Source organism: Nannobrachium achirus, assembly GCF_963921795.1.
Source record: "Nannobrachium achirus genome assembly, chromosome: 16".
NCBI classification, from domain to species: domain Eukaryota; kingdom Metazoa; phylum Chordata; class Actinopteri; order Myctophiformes; family Myctophidae; genus Nannobrachium; species Nannobrachium achirus.
In genome coordinates this window covers 12,100,924-12,124,716 of record NC_137823.1, presented here as the reverse complement: position 1 = coordinate 12,124,716, position 23,793 = coordinate 12,100,924, and the positions used below count along the sequence as shown (strand labels likewise).

Sequence of the window (23,793 nt, the reverse complement as noted above, 5' to 3'; positions counted from 1 at the left end):
TTTATTAAATAAATTCTATCATTCTATAATAATAATAATAGATTTGCCCTCACCTACCTCCATGTCTGTAGCAACTGTTGTTTACATCTGATGGAGCTGTGGTCTGCAGCCATAGTCTGCAGCCAGGAAAGTCACATGACTTTGGCACCTTCCTGTGAGGATGAAATTGCCTTCCTGTGATAGTGAAATTCTTGCATATGTGCTAGTGAAAAGTTGTGTGATTACATGTGAGATTATTTATACATAATAGTTAAATGATATATATACATGCTATTAAAATAATGTATATATACTAGTGAAAATTCTTGCATATGTGCTAGTGAAAAGTTGTATGATTAAATGTGAGATTATTTATACATAATAGTTAAATTATATATATACATGCTATTAAAATAATGTATATATACTATTGAAATGACTTATATATATATGACTGAAATGTATTTTATGAATACATGTGGAACTCTTTCATACATTATATTGAAATGATTTGTGTACATAATATTGAATTCATGCATACATACTACTGAAGCTACTCGTATGAACACATGTGAAATACAAGAAATTCAGTAGTAAATGTACAAGTGTTCAGCAATATATATGCAGCGTTTTCATGGGTGAATGTGTGAGTGTTTCAGATATATATGTATAAACGTTTAACTTGTATGTGTGCAAGAATTTTGTATGTATGTGTATATGGCACAGAAGTATATATGTATGTGTATGTTTTTCTCATATGCATGCGGAAGTGTTCACTTGAGTATGTATACGGTTTCATATATGAACGCGCATAGATTTACAAAGTATGTATGTATGTACGAGTGTTTCAGTAGTGAGTGTAAGAGTGTTTCAATATTGAGCGTATAACATTTCATTAGTATATGTAAGAGTGTCTCAACAGCGTGTGTCAAAGTGTCTCAATATTGAATGTAAAAGCATTTCAGTAGTACGTATAAGACTGTCTCATTAGTGTGTGTAAAAGTGTTTCACAATTTCTGGCCCAAACGGCCCCTCATACTAATCTTTAACCCCTTGTGATGTGATCTAGCCTGGTTGGCATCTCTGAAAAAGATTTTTAGGTAATTTTATCACTGTATACTTAAAAGTGGTAAAATCGGATTTTGCTCCTATAATGTTGACCAGATTTGCAAATGTAATTGTATGGTGTAATGTATAAAATACAGGTAGAAGTTGCCAACCTATTCAGAACTAATCTTTAACCCCTTGTGATGTGATCTAGCCTGGTTGGCATCTCTGAAAAAGATTTTTAGGTCATTTTATCACTGTATACTTAAAAGTGGTAAAATCGGATTTTGCTCCTATAATGTTGAGCAGATTTGCAAATGTAATTGTATGGTGTAATGTATAAAATACAGGTAGAAGTTGCCAACCTATTCAGAACTAATCTTCAACCCCTTGTGATGTGATCTAGCCTGGTTGGCATCTCTGAAAAAGATTTTTAGGTCATTTTATCACTGTATACTTAAAAGTGGTAAAATCTGATTTTGCTCCTATAATGTTGAGCAGATTTGCAAATGTAATTGTACTGCTAATGGTGTAATGTATAAAATACAGGTAGAAGTTGCCAACCTATTCAGAACTAATCTTTAACCCCTTGTGATGGGTTCTAACCTGGTTGGCATCTCTGAAAATGATTTTTAGGTCATTTTATCACTGTATACTTAAAAGTGGTAAAATCGGATTTTGCTGCTATAATGTTGAGCTGATTTGCTAATGTAATTGTACTGCTAATGTGGTAATGTACAGGTAGCAAAGCTGATATTAGTTGATGGTGGCTAAAGTGATGATGAATATTTTTTGGAGGGGTGGGATGGAGGATATGGCTGATCCTGTGTGTGCAGTCACACCTGGTTGTCAAGGAGCCAAATCTGATATTGACTTGACCTAAGATAACACCTCTGGGTAAAAGCACACATTAAGTATTAATGTTTAAACCCTTGTCATGTATTCTAGCCTGGTTGTAATCTCACAAATCAGTAATGACAAGTTATTTTAAATTTGCTGCAATAATGTTGAGTAAGTTGCATTATGTACTACTAATGTGGTAATGCAATGAAAATGCAGGTAGCAAAGCTCATATTAGTTGATGCTGGCAAGAGTAAAGATTAATACTAGTAAGACGCCTCAGCGCAACATGCGAGGTCGCACCAATTCTTGGCCATCTGGCCAGTGATGTATATCGGACCATTTACCCATATATGGAGACCCCTGCACGATAGTCAACAATGTTATGTCAAAACATGCCCATATATGGGCATTAATAAAATATGGGCATTCCCAGATGTCCTTAATATTGATGACATTGGGACAGGGATCTCCATATATGGGCATAAAATGTATGTTAATTAGTAAAGCCAAGCAGGGCCTTGTCAAGTTAGGGCCTGGGTTTGATGACTGGGGATCATAAGGCATGAGGGGGACCGTAACAGGACATCATCTGGGAATGCCCTTAGTGTATTATGGACATTTTATTTATTTTATCCTTTATTAATATGTATATCCATATACATAAATGGACTTAATATTAACGTTCTCGGGGAAGGTAGGGTGTAAATCAGAGTAAAGCAGGCTCTTGGCTAGTTAGGGCCTGGGATTGATGACATCAGAAATCTCCATATATGGGCATACAAGGGATTTTGTTTCTGGGAATGAACTAATGTGGTTTTATTTTAGTATATCCTTTATTAGCCCATACATGGAGATCCCTATCTGAACCAGCCACACAGATATGGGCCATGCCTTTGCCATCTGGCCAGTGATATATATCGATGACATCAGGGATCTTCATATATGGGCATAAAAGTGATAACTGTTACTCGCTATCAGAGGCGCATCATTCTCTGCAGAGACACAGATGTGCTGGTGTTAATTCTTATGTTTGCATACCAACTGAAACAAGAAATGTGGATACATGAAAAAGTTCAAGAAATCAAAATGTCAAGTGAGATATTATAAGCCAAGGTCTGTTAGCATTTAATGTTCTCACTGCCAGTTCACTATAGGAAAAAAGAGACCTCTTTAGGCCAGATGCTTGGAACCTACAGTTTGTGGATGCAAGGCAAGTGGAAACCAGTACAGGGCATCGTGTTTGTCGTAAAAGAGGGATTTACTGTAGTGGAGCATATGGATGTGCCCGTGCAGCTTGGTACAAAAACTAATTTGACAAATTAAGAAATAGACCTTAAGTAGTGCCTCAAAAGTTCACCAAAATCGTATGTTATTACAAGCATTTTACTGTTATTACATGATTGTATTATTATTATTATTTTCAAATTATTTGACCATACCAGAGTGCTTCTTGTTTACTGATTACACATATTTCCATTATTAGATAATACCCAGGACGGTACAGTTTGCCATAAGCATTGAGTGTTGTCATGTTATATTCAATTGTATTGTCATATTGTCTATTTAGCATGACACATTTTCAATGTTGTAAATGTTCTTATTCTTAGTCTTGCTGTTATTCTTTGACCTGCTATTTATCCATTTTGGTGTGATGTGTGTTTTGAATTGTGTAATTTCTTGTATACTCAAAATGGACAAAAACGCCATTAAAGAAGTTGCCTTTTACCATAATATTTACAAATCTATTGCAATACCATTCAAAATAACTTTCCATATTGTTCTTTTATCTATGTCCTTCAATATAACATGGAAAGAAATACATTTAAAAGTAAAGAATTAATCAAATGCATATGATGTTTAATCGGATTATTTGACTATAGCATGAAATGGGCATTCAAATATTGAAGGGCTTATAAAAGTTACCAGAAAATGAATTCAAAATGCCAACCACCTTAAAACATCTTCTATGGGTACCTTCTAACACAAAAAAAAGGTTGTCAGCTTCTACCCAAACATAGCCGCAAAACTCATTTCTGAAGCACTTTTCAGTTTTGGCCCCTTGACTAAAATAAAGTATTGTTCCCGGCCAGGCTGCAGAAACAACACGCCTGTTAATTGCAATCAAGTTCTCTAGTCTAGCTTCACAACGCTTGTGGAAAGAAATAACACACCTGGGTTTGATATACACTGATTAATGGTGTGGGTTATAGTCTCACATACCACAGCAATTAAAGGAAAACCAGCCAATCAGAATCAAGGAATGGAACTAGCCGTTTTAGAATAAATTAAAAAAAAGTATTAAGTCCTTGATGGCATCAACAGACTGGAGCTCTTAGCTAGGAATCCGTTGTGACCGTTAAATTAAGCAGTAGTAGTGAGTCAAAAAAATGTGCGCTCCATGAAGCCTTGAATTCATGGGGATTCTTATTTTTTTGTCGCATTCCTGGGCCAATAATTTAATGACCGGTGGAGAGTTTATCTGTTCGGAAACTCCAGGAGTCTTCTGCTCAGCAAGAGTCTCCTACTGAGCAGATATCAAGTTTTACAATGTTTAGACGGAGAACCACTGTTCTGTTCTATAGCATGAAGGGCAGGTCCAGGTTCCTGGATCCGTCTCCTATGTAGAGGTATCCGTGCTGGGGGGTTGTGTTCTATAGCAGGGGTTTTCAAAGCGGGTGACGGGGCACCCTGGGGTACCCTGATGCCAGTCCAGGGGTGCCACGAGATCATTTGATAATATTTGGAATTCATCGATATCACTACATCAATACCACTTCACTATGCTTTAATAGCAAAACATACCTGATTAGCACTGTACTTGATAGGTTCTTTTTCTATCTACGACAACTCTCTTCACCAAAAATAGCCGATCTACAAGCTCACAACGCGCCACGTTGTGACGCATTGTGACGCATTGTGACGCGTTGTGAGCTTGTAGATCGGCTATTTTTGGTGAACCTTCTCCCCAGAATAGGCATGCTGAGGTTCAAGTGGTTAAACGTCAAGTAGGCCTATAACATTGTTTTCAGTCAGTTCTGATGGAAACATTTCTCCAATATGATGTAAGATTCTAAAAATGAACAGTGTAAAGGGCTTTGCACACAGGACCGTTCTTTCCGTTTGCTGCACGATTAAAACGCATTGGATTTGGTGTGCAAGGCTGTGCGGAATCCACACTGCGGATCCGAAGAGGAGTCATAAAAGGAGTAGGTGAGTTTTTACCACACAAATCGAACTGGGTTCGATCGGGGGAAAAAACGCACAGCCGCAGCCACCTGCCGCGTGGCGAATTCGGAGCCGGTGTGCATGAGGTCATAGAGAGTCATTGTTTTATTTTAAAAAATGGAATGGTCGTTTTTTTCCGTGTGAGAAAGATGTGTCTGTGTGCAAAGGGCTTTACTCAGGGGTGCTATGGATGAAAAAGTTATTTACAGGGGTGCCCTGAGTCAAAAAAGTTTGTTCTATAGCATGAAGGGCAGGTCCAGGTTCCTGGATCCGTCTCCTATGTAGAGGTATCCGTGCTGGGGGGTGTTGGGCACGTGGTAGAAGGTGAGGCCCAGCCAGCGCAGGCTGCGGATCAAACAAACGCTGCTGCCGTGCTCGTACTGGAGGCTCCACGACCCTGGAATCCAACCAAACACAACAAGAAACACAAAACAGTTTAGACGCTTAGCAGACGCTCTTAACCTGGAACCACTTCAACCATTATTTTATGCTTTAACTATAAAAAAATAGCAGATCTACAAGCTTGTAGATCTGCTCGCAGCGCGGCACTCGGTGCCACGCTGTGAGCTTGTATATCTGCAGTAATAGCAATACCGGTAATGCTTTCAGAGCAATTTACAGTAAGCAAGGTAAATACAAGATACATCAAATGCATTGTCAAATGCATTTTGTAATCGAGGATCACAGGTAAACCAAGATCATCATTCTTAACAGTATAATATAAAAACATGAACTGTACATTGAAACTATACAAACTATAGGATGTCAGGTCAACAAATTAAACTGATCTAAATTACATCTTAGTCTTTGCTTAATCCTGCAAGGGCGTCAAGGCTGGGGTAAGTGCTACGGGCTAATATCTGAAGAGGTGAGTCTTTAGATCACGGTGGAAGATTGGGAGTGCAGTCCGCAGTTCTAATTGCAATGGGAAGTTGTGTTCCAAGATAAAATACGATGCTTTATCAATACTGAAATCATTCCTTTGCCGTTATCCTTCCCAGTTTAACCACACTGACCCTAGCGTCCCTATATTATCGAGCATGTCCTTACAGGCCCTATTAATCTTTCAAGAACAGAGAGTGCTGTTTTTCATTTGACCATGGGTTCCCAGATTGCAGGCCTCTATGCTTAATTCATACACTTGCCATTAAAATGATCATTCGGGTGATTGACTTCTTAATTGACCAAATGCATAAACTTGTACATATTTGTCAAAACGATGAAACGGAAACACAAAACCTGAGAGCTTGGGCCTATATTTCATGTGGTCCTTAGAGTGTGTAAACTGAGTACTACGTGTCAGTTGCACAGCGAAAAAAGTCGATCTACAAGCTCACGAGTCACAACATGTCACGTGGCGACACGTAGCGAGCCTGTAGATCGGTTATTTCAGTGGTGTGCGAGTGACATGTCGGGCCTTACTAAAGTGTTTAATAAATGTTTGGTAGAGTTCACAGTTGGAAAAAGTTGCCCTACAAATTATACGCATTGACCCCCAGACCCCCGTAAAATGGTATAACGGCTGCATAATGCATAAATCTTGTGGCTGCACTAAACGTTAATAGTTGGCCAATAGATTAGTCATTCATGGAGCAGTATGCAGGGACATGCTGGGCCCCTGATTCAGACCGGGAAAAAGAGGTGGAGAGGCCCTCATTGCGTGCTATAGAGAGAGATCTCTCTCTATAGCGCTGCTGCTACTCAAAGATTTGCCATTTAAGATCATGACAAGTGACAAGCCACTGATGGGCCAATTACATGAGTTATATTTCGTCGTTGTCAGGTGGAAACCTTGTATGTCCAAAACCGTTTGTTTTGTATTTATCATTTTAAAAATGATTTAAACTAGTGAAAACAGCCGATCTACAAGCACACAACGCCTCGCACCGCGAGGCGTTGTGTGCTTGTAGATCTGCTGTTTTCACTACTTTTGTGCAACGGCCTTGTATGATGAAGCAGGGCTTTGCTTTGCGAAAAAATCCACAAATTTGAAACTTGGAGATACGAGGTTTCTGCCCGAGAGAGACAATTTACTTTGTTGGCCGCCCAGCCCCAAAAATGTTATGTTTAATATTCTTTCCTAATGGCCGGCCTGGACGGCCGTTTGGGAGTTGTCCCGCTTTTCCCAATGGCCAGCACGTCCCTGGCAGTATGTGTGCAGCAGGGTGGCCCAGTTTCTGCACACAGCTGGCTGCCGCTGGCCTGCAGCCAGACAGAGACAGACCAGAGCTCACTGTGACCACATGGACTCTAGTTCTCAGAGTCAGTCGGCACCGCTGATTCCACTCATTTTGGATTCCATAGAAGCCAGCATTTCTTCCATGAAAGCATGTTGCGCATGCAGCGGAAACAGCCTGGTCTACGATCTGCGACGCATTGAGAGCCGGATGGGTAAATCAATGGTAAATGGTGCATTTATATAGCGCTTTTATCCAAGGCGCTTTACAGAGGTTGTGCATTACATTCACCCATTCACACACACATTCATTACGTTCACCCATTCACACACGCACATTCATACGCCGATGGCAGAGGAAACCATGCAAGGCACCAACCTGCTCACCGGGAGCAACTAGGGGTTCAGAGTCTTCGACACCAACTCTGGGGGAGCCCGGATTTGAACTGGGAACCCTTCGTGCTCTAATGACGGTTTCTCTACCCCTGAGCTATGCAGCCCCGATTGGAACTGCAAGGTTTCCAGTTCGATCCCGGGCTCCCCCAGAGTTTGTGTCCAAAAGTCCTTGAGCAAGACTCTGAACCCCTAGTTGCTCCCGGTGAGCAGGTTGGTGCCTTGCATGGTTTTCATGGTGTATGAACGCTATATACTATAAATGCACCATTTACCATTTATGATTTGACTTACTCGATTGTTTAGATCTACAAGCTCACGTGAGCTTGTAGATCAGCTATTTTTTTGGCACAGAGGATTGGTGTAGAGGGAAAAAGAAGAGCAGACTAGTAGGTATTGACAGTTCAAGTGGTTAAATGTATGAAAATACACATTAATCTAACACACACTGATGATATTTTGCTGTCAAACAAGTGTAAGTTCTACGCAACCGTTGCCCCGATCGATGCCAAATTTTGCACACACACTCCTTGCCTGCCAAACCACAACCTCAATTCTCACATGAACCTCTTCTAGCGCCACCATGAGGCCGATTCTTGCAAAACACATTTTTGGACACTGCTCCTACAAATTTTGACCTAAAATCACGCAAATCGGTACAGACTTGGTCTACACGCATGTCTTCAACATGGATCTGTCCCATATAGTGCCAACATCTTTTTTTCAAACACATTTTTGGACACTTCTCCTACAGATTTTGCCCTAAAATCACGCAAATTGGTACACAGTATGTCTATACTCATGTCATCAACATGGATCTCTCCCATATAGCGCCACCATCAGGCCGATTTTTTCAAACACTTTTTTGGACACTGCTCCTACAGATTTTGCTCTCAAATCATGCTGCTACCTGACGGTCGCTTATCTCCCGAATGGGAGTCTTACTGGTGAATCTGTGCTGTCAAACAAGTCTAAGTTGTATAAGGAATCGATGAACATCAATGAACAATTTTATACAATATGTTGGGAGTCCCTGCTTCATCTCTCTCTCTCTCAGCTAAGGGGTCCTTGGCCTGAAAACGTCAAAGACCCCTGGTTTAGGAATCAGCGCGTGGGAGTGCTCCTTTCACGCTGTCTCACAAACCACACATGAAGACACATACATCCAACTTTCTTCTTTTCAGCCGTGAGATTTTCCATGCTGACCAGGCCCGGAGCAGAGACTCCTGACACTCACACATCTCAGCCTGTCTGCACCGTTGAAGCTGGATGGAAATTGAGCTTTTTTTCCTTCTTGCATCCAGGGACGTGCTGGCCATTGGGAAAAGCGGGACAACTCCCGGCCGGTTCATTCCCGGCCAGTCCAGGCCGGCCATTAGGAAAAAATGTAAAATAAAATGTCGGCCTTCGTTCCATTTTGGGGGCTGAGCGGCCAACAAAGTAAATCGTCACTGTCGGGCAGAAACCTTGTATCTCCAAGTTTCAAATTTGTACATTTTTTCGCAAAGCAAAGCCCTGCTTCATCATACAAGGCTGTCGCAACAAAAGTAGTGAAAACAGCAGATCTACAAGCACACAACGCCTCGCAGGGCGAGGCGTTGTGTGCTTGTAGATCGGCTGTTTTCACTAGTTTAAATCATTTTTAAAATGATAAATACAAAACAAACGGTTTTGGACATACAAGGTTTCCAGCCGACAACGACGAAATATAACTCATGTAATTGGCCCACTGGCTTGTCACTTGTCATGATCTGAAATGGCAAATCTTTGAGTAGCAGCAGCGCTATAGAGAGAGATCTCTCTCCATAGCGCGCAATGAGGGCCCCTCCAACTCTTTTTCCCGGGCTGAATCAGGGGCCCAGCACGTCCCTGCTTGCAACCTTTGAAATCCAGTCCTCAACTGGATCAGCCCTATGCCAGAAGAATCCCTGAGATATTCCCTTTAAACAATACTATTGTGTTTTTTGATTTATAAAGTCGAGTCTGTTTTCTTTGACCGCACAAACCCGAGAACAAAAGCTTGGATCCGCTGCTATGAAAACATGAGAGGTTTGATTGATTGGTTTAACCGCACAGGGCAGTTGTTCTGGCCAGGGGCGTCAATTGGGTATGGCAGGGGTATGCAGCTGCCATACCCTGGGTCCAGGGGGAAAATAAAAGTAACTTGTAAAATAACTACAAATGCAAAATTTAACAAAATGGTCACTTTAACAAGATATTATAATTAGCCTATATTCTCCACACTTGTATTCTCCCCATCTTGACAAAATGGTATATTCCCAGGTTCCGCAGGTCAGCTGCACAGGTGCAATGCATTAGTGTTAATTGTGGCACGTTTACTAACATGCCAAGTTTTGCTGCACTTGAACAACCGTTCCAGGCTGCCATATCCAGCCCAAGAAACCATAGAAACGGGGGGGGGGGGGGGGGGGGGGGGGGGGGGATGCACTTCTTAAAATAAATGTATCAATCCTGGGGGCGCCCGCTGGCCTGGTGGCCAAGGCGCATACCACATACTAGGCTATAACGCCTGCTAGCGTCGCTGGTTCGATTCCCGATCCGGACGACCTTTGCCACATGTCATTCCCCACCTCTCTCTCCGTTTCCTGTCAGTCTACTGTCCTATCGAATAAAGGCATAAAAAGCCCAAAAACAAATCTTAAAATAAAAAATAAAAAAATGTATCAATCCTGTTGCTAAGGTATGGCAACATGTCTTGCACGCAGGCCTTCGCGCGCGTGCAAGACACCAGTCATGTAGCCATACCTTAGCTTTTTCTGAACTGACGCCACTGGTTCTGGCGATAGTTTTTGATTTCACCGTTGTTTCACAACAACAGCCTCCGCTGTCTCTCTGTCCAGCTCTGCTGCAGCCTTTTATCCACAGAGGGCCAACGAGGAGGGATCGTTATCGAGGAGGGAGGGAGGGAGGGGGGGAGGGGGGGCAAACATTCTGCAAGCATTCTTGAGAAGCTTGCTGTTAAAACCGTAAGACCCGCAACGCATCCGAACCTGCCTTAACCATTATTTTATGCTTTAGCTATTGAAAAAATTGCAGATCCGCAAGGTCGCGGCCTTCTCTACAAGGTCACAGCTGCGAGCTTGTAGATCTGCTATTTTTTCTTTAGCAGAGTCTTTGAATATTGACCTTCTATAAATGTCCTCTAAATCCCTCTTCGAAATCAGTGGTGCTCAAACTTTTTCATGTCAAGAACCTCCAAAATTACATGTATTTGGCCGTGGATCCCCATCTCAAAATATGTTGTTCCGGGACATTTGAGTTACAAAAGTTTGCTTTGAAAAATATATATTCAAAGATTTGCAAAAGTTAAAAAAAAAGTTTAAAAAGTTCTACAAGATCTACAAGCTCACAGCGCGGCACTCGGTGGCGCGCTGTGAGCTTGTAGATCTGCTATTTTTCAATAGCTAAAGCATGAAACAATTCCAGGTCTTTCTGGGCTAAAACCGTAAGCCGCTAATATGATGTAGTTTGTGAAGTGTGTCTTTGTCACACCACTGCTAGCGGTGTGGAGCCAAACACCCAGAAAGTCATAAATCAGGGAAAGTGGAAACGGTTCCTGCCAACTCCCTGCAAAGCCTGATGGATGGCTGTGTGGAAGAGGAGGGGGTCCGGGGGTCCGGGGCAGGAAGGCACCTGTCCTCTGACTGCCTGGAGGAGATCCACTGGACCAACACTCTCCCAGGGGACCTGCCCTGTTACCATTATTTTACCTACCCTCCTAATATGTGAGCAGGCCGTGGTTTTTCGATAACCTTCTTCATTTATTTTTAAATATTATTTGGGAAAATGGAAAAAATGAAATACAAAAAATAATTATTAAAAATAAATGAAAAAGGTTATCGGCCTGCTCACGTATTAGTTGAAAGTGGAATATCCCTTTAAGTCCTCTCTGTCCTTCCCAGCTAAAGCCTATCCTTCACAGTAAAAGGTGCCACTGGGACAGCTGTGTAGTGTAATACGCTGGACGGGCCTGGAGAAACTGCAGACGTGCACATGAACTCAAAAGGAGTGCACGCAGCACACGCCCTCTTAAATCACACAGCTGTTGCGTGTTTCTAGGCACAGGCCACTGAATATAGTAAAAAAGAAATATCCACAAATGTGCGTTTTCGCATAGAGCGTTCTCGCTGTAGTACTGATCTGCTGTAGTGTACACTGCAAAAATCACCAGCCACACACAGCCAAACATTATACAGCAATTATGTATGGGTGTAATCATAAGCTACCATTCTTTTCCTCCAGATATGGGGGCTATCATATTATTTACAGAGAAAAAAACAGAGGCCAACTTTACGTCCTCTCCTTCACATTTTTGATTGCTCGGATCTCAGATTCAGATTAACTTTATCATCACTTAGATGCACTGTTTACGCTCGGAAGCTACAATACAATAAAAACATATCAACCTACCTACAGTAAAAGTACATAATAAACAAACACATGGCAATATTATCAGTCCAAGAAATTGCAGAGTGCAAAGAGTTATTGGTTATTGCACTTTAACTTTGCATTTAATATTCTGATGGCCTGTGGGGGGAAAAAACTATTCCTCAGCCCGATCGTGCTTGCTAGAATCCCTTGTATCTTTGTATCCCTTCACCCTTTTGTCTTTATATTACATTATTGAGTCCATTCTCTCCTTTTTGGGGGTTCTTTTTTTCCCTCTCTGTCTCTCTCTCTCTCTCTCTCTCTCTCTCTCTCTCTCCTCCCAGTGAAATATGTGATGCCGGGCACGTTCTGTGAAACATGTTGAATGAAGAGCTCAGTGCCAGAGGCAGCGGTAGGTGGGCTTGGAATCCTAGACGTGGAGACGGGAGCGCAGGGCCCTGCAACGCTCCAGAGGTTAGAGCTGGTTGCTCTGCCAGCCATAGCAGCGTTCCTTCTGCACGACACAGTCACAGTGGGGGGAAAAGAGCCGTTTGAGAACAAGTTGAGGGAGAATTCTTCTGGCAACGTTCTGACTCTGAGGATATTTAGTCCATGTTCATTCCATCTGCAACATGGTACATGTTGCCTCTGTCAGTGGAAAACTCATATGTCCAAAAATTTCAAAAGTGGCAAAAGTACATCACACTCAAAATTGTGTCACTATTCAGCGCGTTTCCAGCTTATATGTCTGCTACTTTTGATAACTTTGTTTGGCGCTGTAGTATGTTCAAGTTGGAAGGGCAACACAGTTTAAGTTTAATTATGACACCACATAACAATAACATACTGTATTTCCAACAGAGTTTGAGTGGCCATAATATGCTGTAATGACATGATAAACATTCTGTGGATCATTAACGCTATAACCCCATCAAACTCACAGACTCCTAGACATAAACAAAACCATATTATTTCCAATGCCTGAACATCTATTTGAGCTTTTGTATTTATCTTTTGGGCCATTGTTCTCTGAGACAGATGATCGTGCAGTCATTGCGAGCTGGCAAGATTTTAGGTATAGACCACATGCTCCTAAGGTATAGGGCTGCACAAAACCATACAGGATATGCTGCATGAACAGGAGGAAGGATAATGGGCAGGAGATAAATTGCACGCAGATGTGAGGGGACTTAAATTAATCGACTACATTTAAAGAACAATTTTATTTTACAAACAAAATCCTCTCTCTCTCGTGTATGCCAGTGTGCCAGTGGTGATTACTCTCTCCCGACCGTGCCAACGGTGGCACCGTGCCTATGGCTGCCTTCCCCTGATATTATTGAGCCAGTGTTAATGGCAGATGATGGCACAGAGCCCACAGCTGCTTTATATATCAGTGGTTCTCGACCTTTACAGGAGGCGACCCCCCAAATAATCATATTTTAACTGGGGACCCCCCCACCCTGACGAGCACTGAGATTTTTTTAACACGGTTCTATTGTGAAAATAGCAGATCTACATGCTCACAATGCTCACAAAGCCTCACGTTCACAATTTCTACCTCTAATATTTGGCAATTTGGCCAATATTTGATTTGTCATTTAACTTGACAAAGATTTGTTTTTGGGCTTTTTGCCTTTATTGGATAGGACAGTAGACTGACAGGAAATGGGGGAGAGACAGGGAGTGACATGCGGCAAAGGTCACCTGGATCGGGAATCGAACCGGTGACACCGACAGGCATTGATGCCAAAATGGCAATGCCTATATGGTATGCGTCTGGTCCACTAGGCCACCAGGCGCCCGTCATTTAACTTGTTAATTTGGCATTTAAAAAGTCACTTTAGAAATGTACAGATAGTATAGTAGTAAACAAACCAACACCTTATGTTGGTTTGTTTACTGTCGAGTGAGAAAACAATGTTGCACATTAAGTTAATCATCTGGGGACCCCCCCCCAAAAAATAATAATAATAATAATAATTTGGGGACCCCCCTGGGGGTCCCAACCCACAGGTTGAGAACCCCTGCTTTATATGAGGTGTGTATGACTATTATCCAAAACAGGCCTTTTCACTGGACAGACAACAGAGAGAGAGAGAGTTAAAACATCCTTCCAGGAAAGGATAGGCCATGTGATAATTATTTCCTCTCCAAAGAATCCGATGACTCGGATGGAAACCTGAATCATTCACACCGATGATGATGATGATGAGGATGATGATGATGAGGATGAGTGCCAGCCAGGCAGTAACACAGCTTATATACGTGTAATGTTGCACGGCTGCTGGGACTTACTGGCGCACGGCGGTTAATCTTTTTATCACACGCGTAGGGATGGGACGATGCGCGATATTATCGTTTATCGTGATAAAAAAACACTCACGATAATCGCATCGTGGAGATTGAATTTATCGTGATATCGTCCTCCGTCATGCACTGGGATCAATTCACCTTTTATTTGCCGAGCTGCATTTCCGGTACCACTTAAACCCTCTATAATTGGTAAAAGGTACTTATAATATACGTACTTGATAGTCTTTTTTTCACTCTATCAGATGTCTTTGCCAAAAAATAGCCGATCTACAAGCTCACAACGCGTCACGTTGTGATGCGTTGTGAGCTTGTAGATCTGCTATTTTTTTGGCAAATGTTCCGCCCCAGGATAATGGAGTTTGATTATCGTGATAATATCGTAAATCGCGATTTCTTTTGTCACAATAATCGTGATATGAAATTTTCATATCGTCCCATTCCTACAAACGCGTTGCCTGATGATGCCTCATTTACGTTTGAGATATTTACTTGGAAAGCTTGGATACACTCCCAGATGACAGTGTAGGAGGACGGGTGCATAATAATGACTAAACTAAATGTCTGAAACCAATTAAAGCAGCTGCTGTTCCACCCAACTTTCACGAGCCATTATTTGTGAAATATCGTTGTTGTGGCGAAATGAGACCAACAGATTAAGTCATCCCACACTAACGTAAGAGACAGCATGGGATGAAGAGCTGTGTTGTCCTATAGTTAACTTGCTCGGAGCAAAATAATCACTGACAGATTGTGTATTACAAGGAATGGACAGGCCTGGAGTGCTTGCAATAAGCTATATCTTATATGGCAGTGTCAGACATCTCAAGAGCTATCAAAATCACCTACTGTATGGCAGGGGTTCCCAAACTTTTTTTGTCTCAGGGCACCCCATAAATATTATTTTAATCCGAGGCACCCCTACATTATAATTTTCACTTCCAGAACCTTATAGCATATCGTCGTTGTTGGGTGGAAACCATGTATGTCCAAAACCGTTAATTTTGTATTATCATCTATAAAATGTACTAAACTAGCGAAAACAGCAGATCTACAAGCACACAACGTGTGCTTGTAGATCTGCTGTTTTCACTAGTTTTATGCAACACTCTTTACCAAAAGACGTACACATTTGAAACTTGGAGATACAAGGTTTCTGCCCGACAGTGACGATATTTTAGTGATTATGTTGTGAGGAAAACATTGAGATAATAGCCATTTTGGTTAGAACTGACTGAAAATAACTTTGTACTTTGTACTATTTTTTCAATTGTACTAATAAATTCCAACTATTATCAAATGATCTTGCGGCACCCCTGGACTGCCGTCGCGGCACCCCAGGGTGCCCCGTCACCCACTTTGAAAACCCCTGCTGTATGGTGCCGAAACATGGACAATGAATAATGAGATTCGGGATTGTCTTGACAGAACCATAGACTGTAAAATATGGACAAAGCAAAGCCATTGGTTTCTATGCAGCGCAAATGACGCATTTTGGGTCCTTGGCATGGGTGTCACCATTATAGATTGTAAAAGCACCAGGATGGGGTCCAATCTTTTTGCGATCGGCCGGGGGGAGAAACAGCGCAACTAGCGGCCAATCATAGGAAGTTTTAGTTCCGTATTGGAATCATTTTAAATCGGCGGAACTATGCCCCTGGACGGAACATACACAAAGACTCCTCATGCGTGTCCAGAACAATTCATGGAGGAACCATCCGAATAAACTCCGATTTATGGAGGCATCCCTCCCATCTCAGTTGTGGTGGCACAAAGAAGACCCCGCGTTGCAGGACAAAAAAGCAAAAGACCGGGTCATCAGGTCATCTCAGATATTTTTCCTTGGAGAGACTACCCTGCCCATCAAGGGGAACTAGACCACTCACATTTCCAGATGTTCTGAGTAGGGACACAGGACTGACTGTGAATGAGATGAGACCATTGGAAGCTTGTGTCGCAGATCTCGAGGACACTCGAATGACGATGATGATGATTGTGTAGAGGGTTTGCTTAGTTTAATCTTAACTCATAAAGCACCATTATACAGGTATTCGTCTGGCGTGTTTAGCTCAGCATTAACTTGACATTACTAGTATTGACCCTATTCAAAAGCATATCGTCGCTGTCGGGTGGAAACCTCATATCTCCAAGTTTCACATTTGTATGTTCTTCCGCAAAGTAAAGCCCTTCTTCATCATACAAGGCCGTCGCACAAAAGCAGTGAAAACAGCAGATCTACAAGCACACAACGCCTCGCGGTGCGAGGCGTTGTGTGCTTGTAGATCGGCTGTTTTCACTAGTTTAAATCATTTTTTAAATGATAAATGCAAAACGAACGGTTTTGGACATACAGGGTTTTCACCCGACAACGACGATATCTTGGTTTGATTTCCAAGGAGGAAGCCATTGGATTGTCCTTCTGTCAGTTAATTTCACATCAAATTGCACTAACTCTTTTTATACATGTTTTTATTGTTTGTTTTAGTTTTATTGTCACTCTGTGTGTCACTGCCAGCCCCTACTGTTAAGTCTTGGGCAGGGTGTAGACATTTAATAACCACATGCATATCGGACATTTCACAATTAAACCTTACATGCTTCATTGACCGGGATCCCCCAGGGGTCTATCCTTGATTCCATAACTTTTTTCTGAGCAGTGCTCCTGGAAGAAGTTAAGCGCCAACATCTGGCTTTGTCTGGGCTCTGAAGCGTGGCCTACATCTGGCCTACATCTTGGCATCTCAAGTGCTCAAAGTTTGTTGTATGCCCAGGTTCACATTGGCCAAGCTTTGCGAGGCGCTTAATGAAATGACAGTGTTTTTTTTTGTCCACTCTACGGTAGTCTACACCAAATCTCTTTACCGGAAATAGCCGTTGTACCAGGCCACAATGTGTCGAATTGTGACCTGTGGTGAGCTTGTAGATCAGCTTTTTTTTATTTTTATTTTTTTTGCAGAATGTTTGCCTACTGTGACACACCCAGAACAAGGTGGTTCACTCACCTTTAGGGATGTCATCGGCCAGTGTTTCCAGGAAGTCCATAGAAGGGCGGAAGTCAGCCATCTGCAGGATGGACTTCCTGTTGGGGTTGGTGGGCGGGGTGAAATGGAGGAAGTTGTGCAGCTTGCCCGCCTCCGCATGGGACAGACCTGGTGGGGGGAGAAGTAACAAAGTATATATATTTGAGTATCTGTACTTTACCTTTCAGGCTGCAACCCCCAACATAATGATATTTGAACTGGGGACTCCCCAACCTGACGAGCACTTGGAGTTCTAAGAGTTGAGGCATTACATTTTGTTTAACATGGTTCTATTGTAAAAAGTAATGCTCACAACGCCTCACAAGTTCGCAATGTGCCTGCCTCTAATATTTGACAATTTAGCCAGTGTTTAATTTTTCATTTTATAGCTATTAAAAAGCGCTTAAAAGTCCTTAAATTGTCACTTTAGAAATGTGCAGATACCCTCTATGCACTTAAACTGTATGTTGGTTTGTTTACCGTTGAGTGAGAAAACAATGTTGCACATTTTGAATACTTTAATGACTTTCATTCACTCCACAACATTTCAAAGAAATAGCCTAGTGCTCATTTTTGGCCTGGTTGCTTAATATTTTGGGCTTGTTTTCATAGACCTGGTTGCTTATTTCTCTCGCAAAACCTGGCAACACAGACAGACAGACACCCACGTCATGCAGTGCAGAGTAAAGTCCATGACGTCACTCTGTGGTTTTATAGGATAAAGTTTTTTCTGACACATGCTCATGTTGCACATCACATCACATGACCACAGAGGAAAACCACTGTGTCCTTCTGTCTGTTAACAGTGTCTGTAGAAACCACAGTGTTCCTGTGAGCAGAGCTCTGTTCAGTGGAACACTCTCACTCAACGCTTCTGTCAAGGAGAATAGTCCACACACAGTATGGCTGGTGTCCATATGGGAAAAAATATCACATATCTAGATACTTCTCAAATATCTCGATATCAATGGCCATGTGGTTAAGGTGCTAACAACATGCTTGCATGCTTGTTGTAAATCGCTCTGGATTAAGAGTGTCTCTAAATGACTAGATTGTAAATTGTAATCTGAGTTCCCAGAAGTTCTCTCATACAAACAGGAGGGAGGGAGGGGCGAGAAACAGTCTCTCCCCAGCTCCCTCCAAGGAGCAGAAAGCCCCAAAACAAATCTATAACCTTTACATCGTATTGTGACTATAACAGCACATTTCACAGATAACATGCAAAAGATAATTAATATTGTAAATTGATATTTCCGACAGATTGCTTATTATAAATTGGGTATTTTTAAGTCCTTAAAAGCAGGAAAAGACAACAATTATGCTGATATTCTAACCCCAAACTAGTCAGTCCTATATCATGATATCGATATACGGCTCTAGACCAGTGGACGTGGTTCCCAAACCTTTTAGCTCGAGACCCAAAAGAGAAGTCAGGGTTCTTACAAGGGATGTCCCTATACCAATTTTTTGCTGACCAAGTACAAGTACGAGTACTTAATTTGAGTACTTGCTGATACCGAATACTGTAAGTTAAGTTTCTGTACAAGTGCTTAAATAGTGTGTGGCGCTCCAAAGAAAATGCTTTAAATACTGATGTTGTCATGCCTAGAGTGAGAGAAGGTGAAAACACTGTTCATTAGTTGAACTAACATACACAAAACTGTGTCTTAGGACTTTTGATATGTTGTTCCCAACATATTTATGAAACAAAATGGTATCTGGCGCTGCCGTGAGCAATATCGGACGAGTACAAGTAGAGCAAAATAGGCCGGTATCGGGGCGAGTACCAATTCTGGTATCGGTATCCAGGGACATGCTGGGCCCCTGATTCAGCCCGGGAAAAAGAGTTGTAGAGGCCCTCATTGCGCGCTATAGAGAGAGATCTCTCTCTATAGCGCTGCTGCTACTCAAAGATTTGCCATTTCAGATCATGACAAGTGACAAGCCAGAGGGACAATTACTTGAGTTATATTTCGTCATTGTCGGGTGGAAACCTTGTATGTCCAAAACCATTTTAAAAATGATTTAAACTAGTGAAAACAGACGATCTGCTTGTAGATCTGCTGTTTCCACTACTTTTGTGGGACAGCCTTGTATGATGAAGCAGGGCTTTGCTTTGCGAAAAAAATTACAAATTTGAAACTTGGAGATACGAGGTTTCTGCCCGACAGTGACGATTTACTTTGTTGGCCGCCCAGCCCCCAAAATGGAACGAAGGCTGACATTTTATTTTTTCCTAATGGCCGGCCTGGACCGGCCGGGAATGAACCGGCCGTTCGGGAGTTGTCCCGCTTTTCCCAATGGCCAGCACGTCCCTGTCGGTATCGGGACATCCCTAGTTCTTACCATTAAAGCTGCGGTTGGTCTGCACCAGCCCGTGGGGGTTCTGGATGAAAGCACCTCGAGGAACTATGGACGCCTCCGCCTGGATCTGATGGACCGTCACCGCCAGCCTGGTCTCCTCCTTCACCTTGATCTGCAGGAGAGGAAGAGACAAGGAGAACATGCATGGGTTCTCTGTTGATCTGCGGGAGAGGACAAGACAGAGGTTTTACTATGGTTTAGTGATGAAAAGTGATGAGTCATCACTTTTCACACTTCTGTGGGGGCCGTTTTGAGCCCAAGGAATGTTTTTTCGTGCAAAACAGATGCTTGCAATGGATTCAGAATCATGAAAAAACCCTAGTATAACCCCTCATATGCTACTTAAAGCAGATTATTTTTTTGCCTTTTTCCCCCTGTATAGTAAAGTTAATGGGTCTCCAACTCTAGCGGCTGATAACACCAATTTAGCTGTGTCTCAGAAAGGGTTATCGTAACCAAAATATAATCGACAGATATAGAGGTTTTCAAAAAATGCATGGTAACCTTTGCCACCTTTCGGATACCAACATCTCGTATGGCCCATGGACTATGTGTAAAGTGTCTTGAGACAACTTGTTGTGATTTGACACTGTAATAACATTGAATTGAGCTGAAAACTAGACTGCATTCTGTCGAGGTGCCAACTTGTGCCTTGTGGCCATGTATGGTCTACTTGTGCGCCAGCAGAGCGCGCAAGTGTACTGCTGTCTGTTTGTATGTGGGTGGGCAAGTTGGCACTCTGTCGAGGTTCCAACTTGCGCCTTGTTATTGTTACAGAATACTGGTCCCTCATTGGCTTTTAATGATGACGTGCAGTCTGTGATTGGCTGGTGCCATGGCATTGGTCCGAAGGTTCATTAGTCCGAAGGTTCATTAGTCCGAAGTTTCATTTGTCCGAATTTGTTAAGAATACTATGCCTAACTCTAACCCTAACATCAGTAACCCTACCTAAATTCAGACTAATGAACCTTCAGACTAATGAACCTTCGGACTTATGGGCAGTCCCCGATTGGCTACGGGCGTAAACACACACAGATACCCGGGACGCCACCGAACGCAGTACTTGAGCACTGAGGAACGCCACAGGCACAACACCAGAGGGTTTGACTGATGTTATTCCCCCCAGATTCGGAACAAACAAGGGGATGAATTCATTATGACACTGAAAAGCAAAATGCTCTTCTAACCACCAGACATCAAAAGGTGTGACTCCTAGTCCTACCCTCCTTCAAACTGCCATAAAAGAGCACCTGTCAGCTATTTGTAAACGGAACTATCGACAAGTCTTGTCGACTGCAATTGGAGACAACAGAACACCACAAAGCCTTTTTAAATCTATTTCCAGATATCGTCTTTGTCGGGTGGAAACCTCATGTCAAGAAACTGTTAATTTTCAGGGTTCAAATTCAAAAACAGCAAAAGTAGCAGATCTACAAGCTCAAAACGTGTCGCTTCGCACCGCGTTTCAAGCTTGTTGATCTGCTACTTTTGATGTGAACAAGTAGGACGTTCATTTGCGACAAAATGCAAAAAACTTAAAATGTGGAGGTAAGAGGTTTCTGTCCTGATTGATTGATTGATTGATTGATTGATTGAAGACTTTATTAGCAGTTTGCAAAGGAAAAGGTACAGTTTCATGACAATATACAGTTCACTGGTACAAGGTCAACTAAAAGGATTCCTCAAAAAGCTTTTGGGCTTGTTTCAAAAATATATTTAAAAATAAATAGTCGTAAAACACAATGCAAAATAGATGGTATTTACAAGGAGGAGTTAAGAAGAGGCTTTTACCAGTTTCGAGGAGCAGCCGCCTCTACGTGGCTTTTCAGTGCCGTTTTAAAGGCAGTTTAGGGATTTACACTCCTTTAAGGCCTTCGGTAGGGCGTTACACATTTTAGCGGCATAGGCTATCGTCGGACGGTGTCGTCCCAAAAGATAAACTGTTTTCATGTGACGCATCTCCAACGTGTCACGACTCGGAACACCTTCTCCTCATGGACTCACCGTGACCTCCTCCTCCTCCTCCTCTGTAGCGTCTCCTCCTCCGGTCCTCCTGGTCTCCAGGGTGGTCTGGTAGGAGTGCGAGGGGTCCCCGGTGAAGCGGCCCCGCGCCGCTCGGCTCACGTCCTCCATCAAGGCGTCCGTGGCAGGGGGGAGCAGGTGCCAGTCCATGCAGTTGAAGCTGGAGGGGGCACGCACGCGCACACACACACACACACACACACACACACACACACACACACACACACACACACACACACACACACACACACACACACAATAAACAATATTAGTGCAGTCAGATAATTAGGAAAACAGCCAGTTACAAAGTGCATGTAAAGGGCAGAACATTTTTACGTACATGTCAAACACAGCAGACAACAATCATGGGTAAAGGAAACAACGCCTCCTCCAAATTGAGCAGCTTCCTATAATAGCCTTTCACTGAGCAGTAGTCGGGGGCGTTAGGGATATTTCGTGCTAATCAGTCTAAAAGCGCCACATTTTGCACAGATGTAGCCCAGGGCATCATTAGAGCATGCTCTGGGCTACGCTTGGCACTTTAAAGGGGGTTCCACACGGTATGCTAGTAATTCATTTTCAATGAGAGGCGGGCGGCTTTTTCTGCCGCGCAGCGAAGTTTTGGGGCGGCGAGGCGAGCGGGCGCAGTCCCGTGAAATCCACCGCGAGCGTGCTCGTTTGTGCATGCGTACGCGGGCGGTGAGAGATGGATTGTGTTCATCTTTGTGAAATACCGCGCTGCGTTTACTCACTGAGCAAGTGTGTTTGTGTCTCACTGCGGTGCGGGTGCGGCCACTGCTGATCCTAGCGGCAGCCCCGACGGCAACCGCGCACCGTGTGGAACCCCCTTTAGACTAATTAACAGGAAATTACCATGTTATCTCCCTAACGCTCCCTAATGACATCAGGGTTGTTACAATAGCTGAAATGTTAGAGAACACAGAATCAACGTTAAACAGGCTAAACATGCTCGGCTTCACAGTAGAATGCTTTATAGCAGATGCGTCCCTAAATGTTCACAATGGAATAGATGGGGTCAAACTAAATGCAATGTCAACTCCTACAATTCCAAGTGCTCGTCACGGTGGGGGGTCCCCAGTTCAAATATGAATATTTTGGGGGTCACGGCCAGAAAAGGTTGAGAACCACTGCTTTATAGCATGATGGAGGACCTGAAGATGGAAGACATGCACGCACGCACGCACGCACGCACGCACGCACGCACACACGCACACGCACACGCGCACACGCGCACACACACACACACACACACACACACACACACACACACACAATGGGCAGACGTGTGATAACTGTGAATAATAACACCAGTTATCATAACATTACCTGTAGAGGTACTTAGTGTGGTGCATCTCGTCCTGTCCCTTCCCCTGGGCGATGAAGTAGTCAGCCTTCAGCCCCAGGATCTTCCCCCAGAACAGGACCCTGTTGAACTTGTAGTTCTTCCTCAGGATGACCATGGAGGTCTGCAGAGCAGCCCTCTGCTCTGTGGTCAGAGTGTGACCGCTGCCGGACACCAGCTCCAGGGCATAGTACAACGACTGAGAGTCCATAATGATTAGATAGATAAAATAGATACCTTTATTATCCCAAGGGGTCAGTTGCCCAGCAGTTAGTTAAGGTTACTAGAAGAAAGTAGGCTACTGTTGGCTACAGCGAAAGAACAAAGAATTAGGAAGAAGAATCAACGATACAGAGCAATTGTAAGCATGAGTAATAAAACAAATATAGGCTATATAAAGTTTCAGCCTATCTATGCTAGTATAAAGTATACTGCTATGGATCCTCTGCTAACATAATGCTAGCCACCAGCCAGTGATACAATGCTTGCAACTCCGGTTGCTGGGCTTGTTGCTAATGTAAACAAACCTCCTGTCGTCATAGCAACGATCAACAGGCAGCCCTGAATGGGGCATTTTTTCCCCCCTTCTTTGGAGGCCGTAGCTTTTAAGGTTCCTTCCACAAAATCCTCTCCAGAAAAACAAATTAAGAAATGTAAA

The 23,793-nt window shown here is 42.8% G+C and overlaps 1 protein-coding gene across 1 annotated transcript; it reads right to left on the bottom strand.

Moving 5' to 3' along the window:
• Positions 1-5,330: 5,330 nt before the first annotated feature.
• On the bottom strand, positions 5,331-23,346 carry rsph9 (radial spoke head component 9; the record flags this gene model as incomplete). The annotated part of the gene is made up of 5 exons (XM_080744690.1): positions 5,331-5,491; positions 17,368-17,514; positions 19,732-19,861; positions 21,755-21,932; positions 23,120-23,346. The coding sequence occupies 5 exons, from the start codon at positions 23,344-23,346 to the stop codon at positions 5,331-5,333; spliced, it is 843 nt and encodes a 280-aa protein (XP_080600816.1).
• Between the last annotated feature and the right edge of the window lie 447 nt (positions 23,347-23,793).